Source organism: Bombyx mori, chromosome 25, assembly GCF_030269925.1.
Source record: "Bombyx mori chromosome 25, ASM3026992v2".
NCBI classification, from domain to species: domain Eukaryota; kingdom Metazoa; phylum Arthropoda; class Insecta; order Lepidoptera; family Bombycidae; genus Bombyx; species Bombyx mori.
In genome coordinates, this window is record NC_085131.1 from 7,129,302 (window position 1) to 7,146,275 (window position 16,974).

General features: G+C 36.3%; 2 protein-coding genes across 3 annotated transcripts in view; one reads left to right on the forward strand and one right to left on the reverse strand.

Annotated features, from left to right (window-relative positions):
* On the forward strand, positions 1 to 3,930 carry LOC101738916 (uncharacterized protein C14orf119). Its single transcript, XM_012689490.4, has 3 exons — positions 1 to 178; positions 669 to 889; positions 1,293 to 3,930. Exons 1-3 carry the CDS (start codon positions 133 to 135, stop codon positions 1,524 to 1,526), a joined length of 501 nt encoding a protein of 166 aa, XP_012544944.2. The 5' UTR covers positions 1 to 132; the 3' UTR covers positions 1,527 to 3,930.
* Positions 3,860 to 16,974, reverse strand: part of BAEE (BzArgOEtase) — a 24,452-nt gene continuing 11,337 nt past the window's right edge. Inside the window, 8 exon segments of one of the 2 annotated variants that reach the window (NM_001043379.1) lie at positions 3,860 to 4,540; positions 4,688 to 5,228; positions 6,032 to 6,133; positions 7,200 to 7,387; positions 8,501 to 8,606; positions 10,293 to 10,479; positions 13,199 to 13,341; positions 14,700 to 14,838. In NM_001043379.1, the coding sequence (NP_001036844.1) occupies positions 4,918 to 5,228; positions 6,032 to 6,133; positions 7,200 to 7,387; positions 8,501 to 8,606; positions 10,293 to 10,479; positions 13,199 to 13,341; positions 14,700 to 14,772 (1,110 nt within the window). In that variant the 5' untranslated portion in view covers positions 14,773 to 14,838 and the 3' untranslated portion in view covers positions 3,860 to 4,540; positions 4,688 to 4,917. 2 annotated transcript variants of the gene reach the window in all.

Here is a 16,974-nt window from a genome sequence, read left to right on the forward strand (position 1 = left end):
ATAGGTGGTTGACCTTGGTATGCAAAATGAGTTAATATTATTTAGAAAGTATAATAGTTTTCATTCAATCATTACAGAGCGGGCCGAGTGGGTCTCCTGTTAAATTTTATATCTGTTTTTTTTTTTTTTTAAATGGCTCTTCTAATCAATTGCATTTGTTTTCCCGCACCTCCAACTAGTAAGTAGGTCACGAAACAAATATTAATTCTATATTTCGTTTATTAATTTTTATTGTGAAGATAATTGATTATGATTTTAATCTATTTGGTGTGTGTGGATGTGTATGGTATTTGCTGGAGTGCAAACACTACAACATAAATGCCACCACCTACTGAGCTATACCACTAATACATGTTGTGGAATTTTATGTTTCATTTCCATTGAAATTCGAAATTTTACTAGCTAGAAATATTAACTTAACCCATAAGTAACCTTTGGTTGATCACCACATTTTCCTCATCAAATTATGTTCATAGAATTTATTGAGGCCCAAAAATTATTAGATAGATATCAAGGTTGAATGATATTAATGGCAAATCTCGTACAACTGCTTTATATTCAGTATGATCAAATAAACTACATCAAACTAATATTATAACCATATATAATTATTTATTATCAATAGATGGTATTTAGATTGTGGTAAACCCTTAATTTGTAATTTTTAGCTGAGCCTCGGATAATAACCCCAAGGATGTCTGCGCAAGGCCTAACCTCTGAAGCTCAATTGCGATACCTTTTACAATGGTTTGGAGAGTTTAGTGAACTACAGCGTGAAGATTTTTTGCCGGTACTTGCTGCATCACGATCTGATAACCCTGAACAATTGGCCGCTACCATGGCAAATATGACTTGTCAAGATAAACCGGTCAGCCTATTTCAGTGTCGAGTGAGTAAATTTTTCATCATGAACATATATTTTTTTACATTTTTAACTTAACCTATTCACCATTTAACAATTCACCTTGTAGCTAGTGCTGGGCAACACTCTATGACTACTTGTTGTGAAAAAACATAGCTAAACCCTGAACTTGTCTACTTACCTAAGTAACAAAAAAGATTAATAGACAAAAATATAACAATAACTGTTATGCTTGTTAGGCCATTGTACTAACTAATACATAATATATTTCACTTAAAAAGTGACTTTACTTATCATTGCATTTGAGTTACTATTTGGTGGTCCTCTTTTTTTTAAAATATATATAAATATTTAACTAATGCAATATTTATAATATTTATAGATGATTTATTTCTACACTACATTTATAGGAACTCAATTCTGATTTCAGATCAAACTATTCAATGAATGGTTTCCAACTTGGTCTCGGGAAGAACAGGACAGATTTGTCAATAAAATATCTGAAATAGACTCCGAATTTGGTGAGAAACTTCACGAAATAATCACTGATGGGCCTAAAGTTAATGGAACTGATGAACCTTGGATCAATGAGCAGAATGTAGAACCCGAACGCGAGGATCAGGTACCAGAAAACATTCCTGTTGAAATTGTAGCTGCTTCATAATCTCTATTTTATTTATATTACACGCAAGTATTATATTGTCTCAAATCATAATTGTGAATCTCTTAAAATTTTTTTTTTAAATGAGCATTTTTGTGTTATATATCATTTCCTGTATAGGACATTACCATAACAAGACTTAGTATTAACAATTGTGCCCCAAATTTTAAAAATACTTATTCCAGTTTGTAAACTCAAGCTGTATCATTCCATTTATGCATATTTTGTGATTTTAATAATGCGGATGTTTGTTGTTTTTATACATATTTATAAGAATACTGATTATAATTTGGTAATCTTTTAATAAAATAAGAATAGGAAAACAAGAAAATATTACATATATAAAAGCACTCTAATGAGTACAAATGTTACAGTATTTTTTTATTATATTATTTATTGTTTTGCGTTTATTTTTCTAATGCACACAATGGTTATCGTTCCAGAACTTAATTATCTGTAATATGGACAGATTAAAGTAGAAATGAACCATGAATGTTATTTTAACCGTACCTAATAATATTTTTTTAACATACAATCAGTTTCACATATTTAGCAGCTGTTTTAAAATAAGCACAAAATTGTATTGATTATGTTCTTATTAATATTTTATCGTGAGTTATAAAATATTTAAGTCAGATCTTAGTAATTAGCGTTGAGAATGTAGTATTTTATAAAATAACAAAGCTGTAAATGTACATTGTGTAGCAATGTATGTTTGACAATCAAATTTTCTTTACTAATGATGATCCAAGCTTCCCTAGTACTAGTGGCTAGTGGACAAGACTCCACAGTAAATGCGTTAACTCAACACACAATAATATTAACGAATATCTGCCAGGGAAAAGGAAAATAAACACTATTTTGTAAAAATCGAATCTGCAAACTTGTTTTTAGTATAGTGTATTTAGAGGTTTCACAGGTAGGTATAAATTTCTAATACAAAGCACCTTACGTAAATACATGCCTGTTTGAAAGGTGTAATATCTTTTATATATACGTGGCTTTTGTAGTTGCTCCTAATTTCGTGTATCACGATATTTTTGTATAATACGTAACAGAAGCCGTATGCTGAGAACACAGTGATTGAACAGTTGACAGTTAACCAATATGATTTTGATGGTTTTGAAGGGTTTACTTGTGACGTAAAAATTAAAAACACGTGTGGCACTCGGGGACTGCCGCGGTAAAGCTATTGCATAGCATTTTTTATCAACTTCGGCAATTATAATTAGCCAATAATAATTTAATATTAAAACAATAATAAAATAAGACCACACTATATTTATAAACATTAACAAAATGGGCAGACTTTTCATGATGCGCATACAGTGCGACGTCAGGCCGCGCGCTTTTTCACTAATACTACACAAGCGCAACGTATGAATGTTACGCGAGCTACATGGTAGGCGGAGTGGGGGTGTTAGGTTTTATTTTCGTTACGGAATTTCTTGATTCGGTCGCCGCGCTCAAAGCCCGCGATAAAAGCTATGCAATAGCTTAAAAAATATTTAGGTCTAATTCAGTAAATATTAATTATCCACAAAAACCTTCTTTCGATTAAACTACGACATTCTCAACGCATATATTTGATTATAAGTTTATGTATTAATTTATCGCATATATTTAATCTTTTAGACGCCACGAATTCCACTTGTTCTTAGCTCCAGCTTGTTCTATCTTCTTAGAATAGTATTCAAATACCGACAAAAACTAAATAATGCAAATATGCATCAAATAACAGAATTTTACTCATTTTAATTTTCTCCATATAAGTTGTTGTGGCCTATAAGGACAAGGCGCTTGGCTATAATAGTACTGAACAATGACACTATGCCCATGCTCAAAACACGCTGGCAGGGTCATGTTTTTCCAATGATGATGGTTAAATAACATCATGTACTGAAAATCAAACCTCAAGCCTCAAGTTGGGTGGCGATATTCACAATATGATATATATGGTCTTTGGTAACCATTTAAGGCCAGATGAACCGTGAACTCTTGAACTGAAATATACTATAAAAAAGAAGAAAAAAATCTCATTTTTTTGCTGTCCTAGCACACAACTCCACAATGACTAATGCCTTCGCTTTTATCTCGATCGTATTCTCAGACGAATTTTGGAGCGCCTATCGGTCTTCCCAATATTCTAATAAAAACCAAAAAATTAATGTATATAAATCTATCTATACATTGTTATTCCTAGATCTGAGAGACCCAAAATGAGTGCCAACTATTTTAATACAAAACTAATATTTAATTCGTTACATTCTCAAATTGCAAAATAAAGTTACATTCCTTACAGTTTTGCTTTATAGTTTAAAAAAAAAGAAGATTGATTTAGGTTTAATAAACATTTATTGATATATTTATACTTTATTAAAAATAAAATTTTTGTAGTATACAATAATGTGTTTTGTTTTATTTCAATTTTATTATTCAATATAGCATCCGGACTGTTGATAATGGCTGCTTATGGTTCCGCTTTAAGTTTTTTTATGACACTAATAAAAATACACTGTGATTTTTACTGAGACTTAATTGGAATATCAACCAGCCTAAAATAACAAATGAATTTGGCGAACGAGTACATAATAAATATAAGTAATTGCTTTTTTATTATTTAAAATCTTAGTTATGTACATTTTAGCAAACAAAAAAAAACTTGATTGACATAAGGAAAACCACATAAATAATTTAAAACGTAAATAGTTAATGTGAAATATTATTCAGGAAATCTATTTTCGAACACTGAGTCTAATAATTTAATATTACTATGATGAACGACGTTTATTGTTATGGTAAAACCCGTTTTTTACGAACTAGTTTTGTCTAATTTAAACTTTATACTGTCTACAATAAAACCAGAAATATACTGCATTGATTTTAAAACTAACGAATTTCCAAAATTTATTTAGGTAGATTCATTTCGCTCAGTCCCAATCACGTAAACACATTTAGCATAACGTCACAGTTCGTTGACATCTGTGTGCTTAGTGCGAGTTTTTTAACGTTCTCGATAGCGTAAAAGTTAGCTCATATTAGCCTACGTTTGCCGCTAGGGGCGCTGTTCCAACTGCATACAAAATTGGGTTAACTTTTACGCTATCGAGAACGTTAAAAAACTGGCACTAAGCACACTGTACAAATCTGCGATTATGTCTCGAATAGCGCCGACCTTCAAGAATTTTCATGACCCAGACTGGCGGACTTAAATGTTATCCACAACCTACGTTGCGAGGAATTATGTTCCACGTCATCGTACAATAAAAAAGACGACAATTTCATGGCACTGATTGTAAACTACACGCTAATTACAGATTCACATCACTACGACCGTTTTCTTCACCGAAACTCACAGTTTGTTAATACCAAAGTACTTAGGTATATATCGTCATTACTGTTCGAGTTTGGAAAGAATCCAATCCATAAAAGATCCGACTCTGGTGTAGACACCTGGCCAGCCTTCGGTGCCACAGGGCGAAGGTCCGTAGGAAACCACCCCGAAAACGTACCAATTATTGGCCTTAGGCGATTGGCCCATTAGCGCGCCTCCTGAGTCTCCTCGGCAGGAGTCTCTGCCCGCCAAGCCGCCAGCGCATATTTGTTTATTAGTCACGCGCCGATCCACGTTGCTATATACGTTAGCACACTCCTCTCTGTTCACTATAGGCACTCGAACCTTTAGTTTCACATCAGATTCGGATCCTGTAATATCATTGATTACCATTAGAACGGTGTATTCAGTGTATTCTTCAGCAGCAGCACCAAGCTCGTGCAAAGACTAGACTTAGGCTTAGCGTTGGATAAAAGAATAATATTAATATTTTGAAACTTTTAGAATATAAACTTGAAGTATGAAGAAAGATTCATGCCAAAATATAGCGATATATATAGACATGCTAGATTAGGAGTCTGATTAATATTATCTTATAATCCTAGAGGAATAAAGCCTCGATATAATGTGGCCCACCTGGTGGCCTAGTATCGTAGATCCCTTCTTGCTCGTAGATATTGTAGCTCTCTGTCAAATTTAAGGACAATTAACCTAACGGATCCAATGTATTATAAAGTACAGAAGATCGCAAGGGAAACAATAGTTGGCTTATAGAAAATTAGGGAATTCCTATACTCCTACAAGTCCTTCGACTATTCATCAAGGGATACGGGCCTGCGAACTCAATCATCTTAAGCCACTACTGCATTCCCTTATCAATAGAAGCAGTATTCTGTTCTCAAATACGTTATTTTGCTCATATTTTCCTGTCTCAGGCTTTTATTTTGTTATTATATCCTAACTGTTTCTATTGCAAAGTATATGTACATTCTAATCTATATACTATTGAGTTTTGCACCTCATTACTATAAGTAGGTAGCGCTCAATAGCGCCTTAGCTTTTTGATGTCCATGGGCTGGGATAATCAGTCCATCAAGTGGACCGAGAACTAGTCTGTCCGTCAATAAAAAAAAACCTTCCAAACATTTATAGTGATAACTTCGACATTACTAACGTGTTTCAGTTTTTCCCCATCCGGCTACTTCCATATAGTCACTTTCAAATTCATTCTGCCTCAACTCGTTGCTTGTCGGTAGGCAAATGGGACTTACGAAATCTGAAATATAAAAATTAAATATGAATGACCAAACAAACCCCTCTCAGTTATTTTTTTTAGGGCACAATAGTCTTTATTCTGGGACTTTCGATATTTTACCCCCGTATTGTGTTATGTTGGGTGACGTTTACGCTCCTTTATGTTTACCGCTTTCAATAACCGGGGTCGTTTTGACTGTATTGAGTACATAACATCGTAACTTTTTTTTTTCTACCTACCTAAGATGATGGTCTAGAGAGACCATGTCAGTGTCGCCGGGCTAGTAGATGAGCTCACGGGGCTTAAACCTGACGATGTTGCTAACACGAACCCTAGTAAGAGCTTCGCAGAAACTACCGCCGGATCGGAAAAGCGACCAGTGGAGAATATCCAGCGAGAAACTCAGTGGGCTGTGTCTGTGGGTTAATTTACTTGCCGAGCCCTTCGTCGCAAGCGACGGGTTCGACGAGAACGATAACCGGTGCCTGGGGTACCTAAAGGCACCGTTAGTGGATCAGGAGGATCCGAGATGACGTGTTTTGGGTGACGTCGACTGTTAACCATTTGGTCCGCAGGATCTGCTATGTAGTTACCAGCGGCCACGATGAGAGGGTTCTTGTGTGTGCCACTTTATCGAAATGGCCATACATAACATAAATACTTTCTCAATGCAAAAGAAAGTGGGATTTCTTTGCGGTAAAAATACAAAGGGATCAGGGCGGTGATGGCTTCATCTACTTCAGATGGGCAAAGTTTCATCTTTATATCGGGACCGTAGACGATCGCAGTCCTCAATACCTATAACGGCGATTATTTGATTGTCCAGAATTTTAGCGATTTCACTGAGCTAACGCAAATTTAATGAGGCCTACGACAGAAAAGAGAAGTGTTAAAACTCATATCAATTGTTTTTATGTCTCGTATTGTTTGGGCCTCAATGAAAACAAAATTTGGACACCCTGGTCTGCATTATAGAAATTTTTATTTCTGTCTTTTTAAAGTAAAGTCTAAGTCTAAGTATTTTATAGGTCTTTTATATCGGGGCTGTATGCTCGTATATCTACATTGGCAGTAAAAAAATATATACCATTGAACTGCGCATTCCTTGAGAGTCTCAAGAGGGCAATATCGTTCTGCTGGTCTTTGTCGTTTGGATCATAATTTTCATGTGCAATTATTTGTTGTACGGGTATATCCTGGACGGGGCCGCTACAGTCGCCCTCCACGCAGTCCGTCTCGGTAGACGTGTTCCATTCGCCCAATCGAACCTGTGATCTGATGATTTAATATTTAAATATCGATTTAAAAATAACACTTAAACTATAATATTAATAAAGGATAGCTTCGAATTTGACGTTTTATTTATAGCCCTTGTGGGCAGACGAGCATACGGCCCGCCTGATGGTAAGTGGTTACCGTCGCCCATGGACTTCAGCAATGCCAGGAGCAGAGTCAAACCGCTGCCTACCAAGAACAAGAACATGTCAAATAGTTTGGCATAGTAATCGGCACGAGTCGTAAGCTCTGGACAAAAGAGTCGGGGGCGTCTGCGCATCGCACACTTAGGGTAAGTTAAATGCATCACTCACGTATTACCTTTCTTATAATTCAATTAACCTGGTACAATTTGGGATTTAAAAATGTATTAGTCATTTTATAATAGTTTTGTATAAATAACCCTATTATTAACCGACTTCCAAAAGGTTATCAATTCATCCTGTTTTTTTCTGTAAAAAGGTATGTTGTCGAGTTTTTACCGCTAATTTAATTTTCCCGTGTGGTGACGGGGTGACGGGATGTGGAAGAAATACACGAATTTATATTATTAAGTTTTAGATTATAGACGATTTTCATTAATTTCTCTGGTACCGGGGAATCCATTTGAATAATATTGTTAAATCTAGAAATACTAAGTTTACCACCTTTGTTTTCTTTTTATTGCTTGGATGGATGGACTAGCTCACAGCCAACCTGGTGTTAAGTGGTTACTGGAGCCCATAGACATCTACAACATAAACGCGCCACCCACCTTGAGATATAAGTTCTAAGGTCTTAGTATGTTACAATGGCTACCCCACCCTTCGAACCGAAACGCGTTACTGCTTCACGGCGGAAATAGGCGGGGTGGTGGTACCTACCCGTGCGGACTCCCAAGAGGTCCTACCACCAGTGATTACGAAAATTATAATTTTGCGGGTTTGGTTTTTATTACACGATGTTATTCCTTCACCGTGGAAGTCAGTCGTGAACATTTGTTGAATACGTATTTTATTAGAAAAATTGGTACCCGCTTGCGGGATTCGAACACCGGTGCATCGCTACATACGGATGCACCGGATGTCTTATCCTTTAGGCCACGACGACTTCTATTGATATTTGATAGCTTACAATTGCCAGCTCGAAGGTAGATCCGATCCCTTGACGCAGTGTGCGGCAGTCAAAACGTACATCGGGGCGATCAGCACACCTCCGCAGTAGAAACCCCAGCCAAGAGCTAAAACGTAATATAGGTTATTAAAGTTACTTATTAAACTAGAATACATCTCCGAAATACTGTTACCATGACAGAGTGAGTACACAGAGAACGCGGCTAAACACGACGATACAACGATCTACATTACAAACAATAAGATAAGACTAGTGGCCCCGCAGTAGTCGAGATTCGACTATAATTAATTGAAATTATAAGTTTAAACATTATTATGGTTCTATTGTCAAACACTATTATATTTCGATAATATAATCACGGTATTCGCCAAAACTGCACTATAGAACAATAATATTAAAGGAAAACAATATTGATCTATTTTCAATTCGACCACAGACTTTAAACAATAACAAAAGTTTCCCAATTGACAGTAAACAAAGAGTATAATATTTTATGTATGTGTTTGTGTCAAATACATGGTAGTGTGTGTAATGTTTTCTTTATTGATTTAAAGTATCTTTTATGCATTATTTAAAAAAAATATTAGCATTATACACTCCTTCTCTATATTCTCTATAAGTGTAAAAAATTTCATACTCCTCCGTCCGCGCAATTTTCGTAAAAAGGGGTACAAAGTTTTTGCCTCACGTATTAATAAGATAAGATAAGCCGTTAGTAATTTTTCCAATTAAGTTATTTACTAAGAATACTATAAGAATAAACGAAAAAAAAAAACAATTTGACGCACGTAGCTAAGGAAAAAGGGACCGTGGAAATTACCAAAATAGTAGGCGTAAATAAAACTTATAATTTCTACAGAAATCCTTTATGTTGGAATATTTCCGTTCGCACGAACATGTCAGACATATACAGAAAGGTCAAGGTCGCTGACGGCTTGAAAATGCAATCCATATTTGAACTTAAAAGCTTGTTTATGTACCTACGTGTATAGTTTCCATATGTCAAAAACAGATTAAATAATTCGTTGCAAATAGACATGTATCATCATGAATGGCATAAACTGAATTAATCGGGGCGTTGTTTTATTCAATTATTACTTTTCCAAAATAACATGTATGTATGTGTGTCTAAGTATGTATAAATATAGCTTAGAAACGAAACAAAATACGTTTTGATGACAATACGAAAGAAAAAAAGAACAATTCTGATGATTCTTGTCAGGAAAGTAAGCTAAAGTATAATAATAATATTATATTGTCATCGGTTCTTACTATGTGTGTAAATAGCGCCAAGTCAACGTATATACCGACCCATATATAATTTCGCTGTAAGGAACTAAGTCAATCCATATTGAATGAGCAGTTGTTAAATTAAAGCAGGAAAAGCAACCATCGAGTATTTAAATTTATTATAGGTAAAATCTAAAGGATAATAAAATTTTCAAATAAACCGCACTCCCGATATTATTACGTAATAGGTATGTATGTCCGGTTTTTTTATTGCTTAGATGTGTGGGCGAGTTCAAAGTCCACCTGGTGTTAAGTGGTTACCGGAGCCCATAGAGATCTACAACGTAAACGCGCCACTCACCATGAGATATAAGTTCTAAGGTCTCCGTATAGTTACAACGGCTGCCCCACCCTTCAATTGCTAGGATTGTGGTACCTACCCGTGCGGACTCACCTACCACCAGTAAGTAGTATTTATCTGTAATGAGTGCCCAATCTGTGCCTATCTGTGAGCTCGTTCGATCTAAAAAATTTAAATATCAGTTTTTAAAACACAACTCACGTTTATCGTATCTCAATAACGCCATCCACGGATGCTCGTCGATTTCAGTTTGTATACCTCCAAATATTCTGTCATTATTTTGGATACCACAGACTTTTTCGTTCGGTAATATTGACGTAGGATTCGAGTTAGTGCCGGCACTGCTGAAAGCACTCCTCCGTGCCAAGAATTCTGGCGGGCAGCAAATCTGGAATTAACGATTAATTCTTATAATATACTAGCGAACCGCCCTCGCTTCGCTTCGGAAACATTTATTATTGATAGGCGAGTCCTGCCATGTTGCGCGCGGTACGGTAGGACAATAACAGCGGGTGACGCCGCTGGGCGAAGCTAGTCTAAAAAGAGTAGCCTAAGTTACTCCTTATATCATCAGCTACCTATTAGTTAAAGTCTTATCAAAATCGGTCCAGTCGTTCCAGAGATTAGCCGGAACAAACAGACAGACAGACAGACAAAAATTGTAAAAAATGTTATTTTTGTGTATGTACCGTATAAACATTCATATGCATGTAGTAAAAAGCGGTTATTTCAATATTAAAAAACAGACAAAAAACAAAACTCTAATTATATTTATATGTATAGATTACTAGCCGTACTCGCCCGCTTCGCTGGGCATTTAAAATTAATATTATTGTTTATTGTCATTATTATTAGGGAGTCCAACACTCATATAAATATTAGCCTATCCATTAAGTATATGTATTTTCTACATGGATACCAAGTTTCAAGTCAATCGGATGCATGGTTCAGTAGTTATAACGGAACATCCGTAAAAACCACTGTAGATTTATATATTAGTATAGATATAGATTATTTTGTTGATATTCTAATTTATTAAAATTTATTTTCTATTTTTTAGTTGGATTTTCTATCAAAGCGTATTTTGTTAGTTTTTTTAAACTATTATCTATTTATTTTTCATTTTTTAGTTCAATTTAAATTTTTCAATTTTTTTTTAAATATTGAATTTTCATCGGTCCTTAATAAGTATACCTAATTTCGAGTTAATCCGACGTTTTGAAGGGGGTTAAAATCATGTTCAAAGATTCCGTTACAAACATACATACGTATGAAGCTAATAAAAGCGTATTAAAAATACATAACGCTGTTTACAAACTTTAAAAAAATATACAAACTGAGCTATAGAAACCTAATCTTCCACTCTTCTCCACAGAAAAACACACTTCAGTGAAAATCTAAATTCGAACACTATTTACTGGTGGTAGGACCTCTTGTGAGTCCGCGCGGGCGGGTACCACCACCCTGCCTATTTCTGCCGTGAAGCAGTAATGCGTTTCGGTTTGAAGGGTGGGGCAGCCGTTGTAACTATACTTGAAACCTTAGAACTTATATCTCAAGATGGGTGGCGCATTTACGTTGTGGATGTCTATGGGCTCCAGTAACCACTTAGCACCAGGTGGGCTGTGAGCTCGTCCACCCATCAAAGCAATAAAAAAAAAAAAACTATTCTCGTGACTCTTTAGAGACGCCTAACTGTCGGTGATTGAAGTATTTTCGGACAGGATAAAGTACTACATACTACATGATATTTATGACGTCATTATGTCACAAACTACAATTTTGAGAATATTAATGAGTAATACGATACGATCTGGTGTTATACAAGATTTCGTTGTATTGGATTGGTTTTTCTTTATAACAAAACCGAAACACGATTCCTTTACCCGCTTTATTCCTTTTAATTTCTCGCCGGATCGTCTAAGTAGGTCGCGATTCCGATCCGGTAGTAGATTCAGCGAAGCACTGCTCTTACTAGGGCTAGTGTTTGTGTCTATGGGCTAATTCCCACGCCGAACTCCGGTGCTTGAAGAGCCTAAAATCACCGAGAGTGGATCCGGGGGATCCGACAAGACAAGTTTTGGGGGACGGCGGCTTTGCTTTGCCCCGTCGCCTGGGTCGGATATGGGATATGTAGTTAGCGATGGCCACGATAAGAGGATTATCGTGCCGCGCTGCTTTTTCAAAGTGGCGTTCTGACGCTTCTCTACAATACCTACGTATCGGTTCTAGATTTAGGCCGTCGTGAAGATCTACATTCCTCACTTGCCACGGTGCTCCGACGGCTATCCGGCAGAAACGGGATTGTATGAACCGCAGAGAGGCGGCCTGAGCAAACACTACACTTGCATAGGTAAAGACGGAACGTATGCAAGTTTGGTAGAGTGTCACCTTGTTATGAAGGGATAATTTACTTCGCTTGCAGATTATCGGATAGAGTCGACCGAGTAGGAACGCGGCTTGGTCGCGTACTGACTTAATATGGGGTATGTCATCCCCCTGTCGAGAGTGACGCATAAGTACTTAGCTTTCGAAGCCCACTTTCGAAGTACACTTGTAAATAATAAGTTTGTGATTACCGGAGCCTATGGACATCAACAATCGAAGTGCCACCACTCACCTTGGGACATGAGTTCTAAGTCTCAGTTATAAAGTACAACGGCTGCCCCACTCTTTAAACTAGAACGCATTACTGCTTCACGGCTGTCTGCCGTGATTAGGGTTATTCATGTCACTTTTGTGAGTAACAAGAACCGCTTCCTATCAAGTACTCCTCGGCCTCCCACAGCTGAGCCTCGAAAGTCTGTATAAAAATCCCTTAGCTGCAAATTGCTAAAATCACAATACCTTTTTTTACTGGTGGTAGGACCTCTTGTGAGTCGCACGGGTAGGTACCACCACCCTGCCTATTTCTGCCCTGAAGCAGCAATGCGTTTCGGTTTGAAGGGTGGAGCAGCCGTTGTAACTATACTGAGACCTTAGAACTTATATCTCAAGGTGGGTGGCGCATTTACGTTGTAGATGTCTATGGGCTCCAGTAACCACTTAACACCAGGTGGGCTGTGAGCTCGTCCACTCATCTAAGAAATAAATAAATAAATAAAAACCTTTGGGGAATTCAAATCTTCGAAGCCACAATGAAGGCCTCGCAGCAACCTCGTTAACTGAGGCGAATTTCCTTGTTTTAGTTGCTGGAACAAGTCTGTGCATTCTTCTAAAGGTATACAGTTGGCACCGCCGTTGCATTTCTCTGTAATAATGAGATTATGTTACAATATTATGTACAAGCTAAAAAAACGTACAATCGCCAAACAAATTTATTATAGATCTCTGATAATTTATTCGCGCTTATCGCGATGTGTTTTCCCCAATGTCTGGTAAACAAACTTACGGACCCTCTGCAGTTAACCGGTTATCGGAGCTGGCTATGACGTGAGACAGTCTAAGACTCAATTTGTGTTTGAAAACTGGTATCCTAATAATCCTTTCAAATCGTATTGTATGAAGTATTTAATAAATAAGCACGGCGATGGTTACCACGATGTCCACGATTTAAATTATCACCGGAACATGCCATTGAAAAAGACTTACATTTCCAAGAAAGAATTATTAAACATTTCATTTAAAAATAATTGTAACATATAATTATAAAATTGTATGCACGGCTGCTTTTCGCTTGCAAATAATTGAATTTAGCTGAGCGCTTGTGTGAAATTAGGTAATTTTGATCAAAAATGTGATAGCATTAACTACAATACGTTAGGATATAGGAAAATAATACATGCAAATATTTTATTACATTAATAGTGAAATCAAACCATTCTACAAACGGTCAAGATTTTGGTAGGTACCACGAAAGTACAAATGAGGCCAATTTTTTTTATAAATTTACTATATTATTTACTTTGATTTCTTATTTTTTTCTTTTGTAAGATCCACTTAAATTCACAATCTTAATTAGTGCTTGTATATACTCCAGTGCAAATTTATCTATGTACTCAGTAGGACATACGTAGAATCTTGCTCGACAGCAGCTATTTCATGCGTTACATCCCAACGTTATCATTAACTTGACATAACCGTTTTCCTTGTGAACAATTCTTGCAAAACGATCATTGATAAATACCCGTATAATGTTTTCCAATGTTTCCACAAAATAGTTTTAGTTGCGTAATTCATTTGACGGCTATAAATGGTTCGTTATAATCTGTACATTTTACACATCAACGATAGAACTCCAATGTTTTTTATCTGCATTTTGCGATCATCTTACCGCTCGTTATGTTCTTGTGGAACTAACTACAAGCCGGATCGTTGAATTGTCTACGGTGCTAATTGCTTTTAAATTGTGTAGGTGATTTTTAGTGATATATTCATGCAACTTGATTTTATACTCCGAATCAAGTATTGTACGAAATCTTTTACCGTATAATGCTTGCTATCAAAACCACCTATCTTGGGAAGTGATGATATAAAAGCTATTTTTAAAATACCTACGTTACCACAAATGTTGAACTGTAAAATTCTTGATTTAACTTAATTATAATTAAGGCCAAGCGTAGTGGCAAAAACTAGTGATGTTTATTTAAGTTATTAAGGCATACTCACGTCCGACTACATTGGACGACACGACCACAAGTATACAGCTGATGATTCGTATCTTCTCGAACGGGATTCTCATTTTAAAACGAAAATAACTGAATTTAATAATAAATAAAAAGTACAGAATACAGCGGTTCCGCGGACGCACAGCGCACGACTGATAGCTCACTTAGCCGATCCTGACTTTGTCGCTGACCACAAACTTAAGGTTATCAATAAATAATGTTTTCTCGAAATCGATTTTAGTACATTATGTAGAAGCTACGTATAACGCGTACCTCAATTATAGTGGTCGCGACTTGTCTGAACCTACAATAGGATTTTCCTCGTAAGCTCATTCGCACCATTGGCGTCAACTACAATGCTAATATCGGACTAGATATGCTCGCGTCCGCTCATAAACAAATTTGAGAATTTGTTATTGAAACTCCGAAACCTGTTATGTGAAGACAAGATAGGCCAGATCGACGGCTTGCAACTTAAACAAATGATGACTTGTTGAAGGATTTACTCGTTTATTAATTAAATGGATTTCTGTGCGATCTGATGTGGAATATTAATACGGCCAAACTAAGCGATAGGGTTTGCTACTATATATCATGATTTAGGAACCAATGGATTTGATTTTTTTATATATTTAGCTTCATTGAAGATAGAGTCATGACCTACTTTATCTTATGTGGCCATGTCACTCATGGACGTCGAGAACACCACGACACTTCTTATACTACTAGCACATGCGGTATGATCCTCCCAAAAAGGCCTCTACTATATGCATTTTACTTTCAAACCACTAGATTTCACTATAAGAATGAGTTCATAATTTTTTTTTTTTTCTTAACTACATAGTTCGCGTATCTTCGTGATTTATTATTAATAATGTTGTAAGGTTTTACGGGATTCCCTCAGTACCAGCCAGTGAAGTAGGTATCATATTATATCATATAAAATATTTTTTTTTTAACATTTCTTTTGATTTGATCGTAAATGGTTTTGGTTTTTGCACACACACACACACACACACAATTTTTTTTTTGTCACATACTGGGGCTATTTCTCTCTTATAAAGAAATAACAGACCACAATAAAGATAGCTACATAATGATAATAATATAGATCTTGTTGGGAAGGAAGGATCAATCCTCGTTTTAATTTTTATCTTGACCTCTTCCATTTCTCAAATGCCTATTATGATATGCGAAGCTGTTAAGACGTGAAGTTGAACTGGTTTTACCATCTTCCCAACCATTTCTGACGCTAAATCTGCATGACAGGAAAGCTGTTAGCCCAATGAAAATAAAATTTCGATCTCGTCTATAAAAATGAGCCGCGGTGTTCATATTGTTGTGTTTTAGGTGACACCGTCAGTAAGACAATTTAACGAAAACGTTCAGGCGTTTATTTAAGAATATAAGTTCGGAATTCTGTAATCATTTTTATTTACGAACTCACGGCTCTCTTAATAATGAGCTGTTACCATCGCTCGTTTTTTTCCCCTACCTATGCTGGTAGCCTTGAGAGGCTATTTCAGCTTCTCCTTGACGTGTAGGTAGACGTGATGGTGCTCAAACCGGAGTGTTGCTAACACTGGCCCTAGCAAGGGCAGTGCTTCGCAGAGTCTACCGCCGGATCGGAAACGCGACCCACTGAGAAGATCCGGCGAGAAACTCAGTGGGCTGTGTCTATGGGTCAATTTACTCGTCAAGCCCTTCGTCGCAAACGACGGGTTCAGCTAGGACGGTGACCGGTCATCGCTCATGGATGTCAGTAACGCCAGGGGCACAGCCAAGTCGCTGCCTGCCGCTGAGTCATGTCCGCAAGCCTCGTTTAAAGAAAGGCATGTCATAAGCCAATCAATCGGGAAACATTAGGACGGGAAATTAATTCTAATGCCGAATGAGTGTGTACTTACTGTGTTGTGTTAACGAAGCACGGTACTTGATTGGAGAAAATATTAATTCTTTCAATCAATTAGAATTAATACAAAGCATAATAAAAGTTTTCAAGTAATTAATTTTATTAATAAAACAAATATTTAGAATTCTAGATTTTGTTTGCATTGCGGGCCATATCATGAAACAGTTTCAATCCTAAAAAGAAAAAAGTTAAGCTTTTAAAAAGATTCCAATTAAACGGATCATTGTGAATCGCTTCCCAAATGTTGCAGGCACTCGAAAAGGCCTCCTTCACATAAGCCATTGACTGAAACAAAAATTTATATTTATTAAAGCTTTAAAAACTAGAGCACAATTAATGACGTAAGACTGAAAATTCAAAATAG

What these genes read in the sequence shown, in the direction of transcription:
- LOC101738916 (XM_012689490.4), top strand. Translation starts at nt 133, where the DNA reads ATGGCTCTTCTAATCAATTGCATTTGTTTTCCCGCACCTCCAACTA. An exon ending in TTTTCCCGCACCTCCAACTA is followed by an intron (nt 179 to 668) that starts GTAAGTAGGTCA and finishes TGTAATTTTTAG; the next exon opens with CTGAGCCTCGGATAATAACC. An exon ending in TCAGCCTATTTCAGTGTCGA is followed by an intron (nt 890 to 1,292) that starts GTGAGTAAATTT and finishes TTCTGATTTCAG; the next exon opens with ATCAAACTATTCAATGAATG.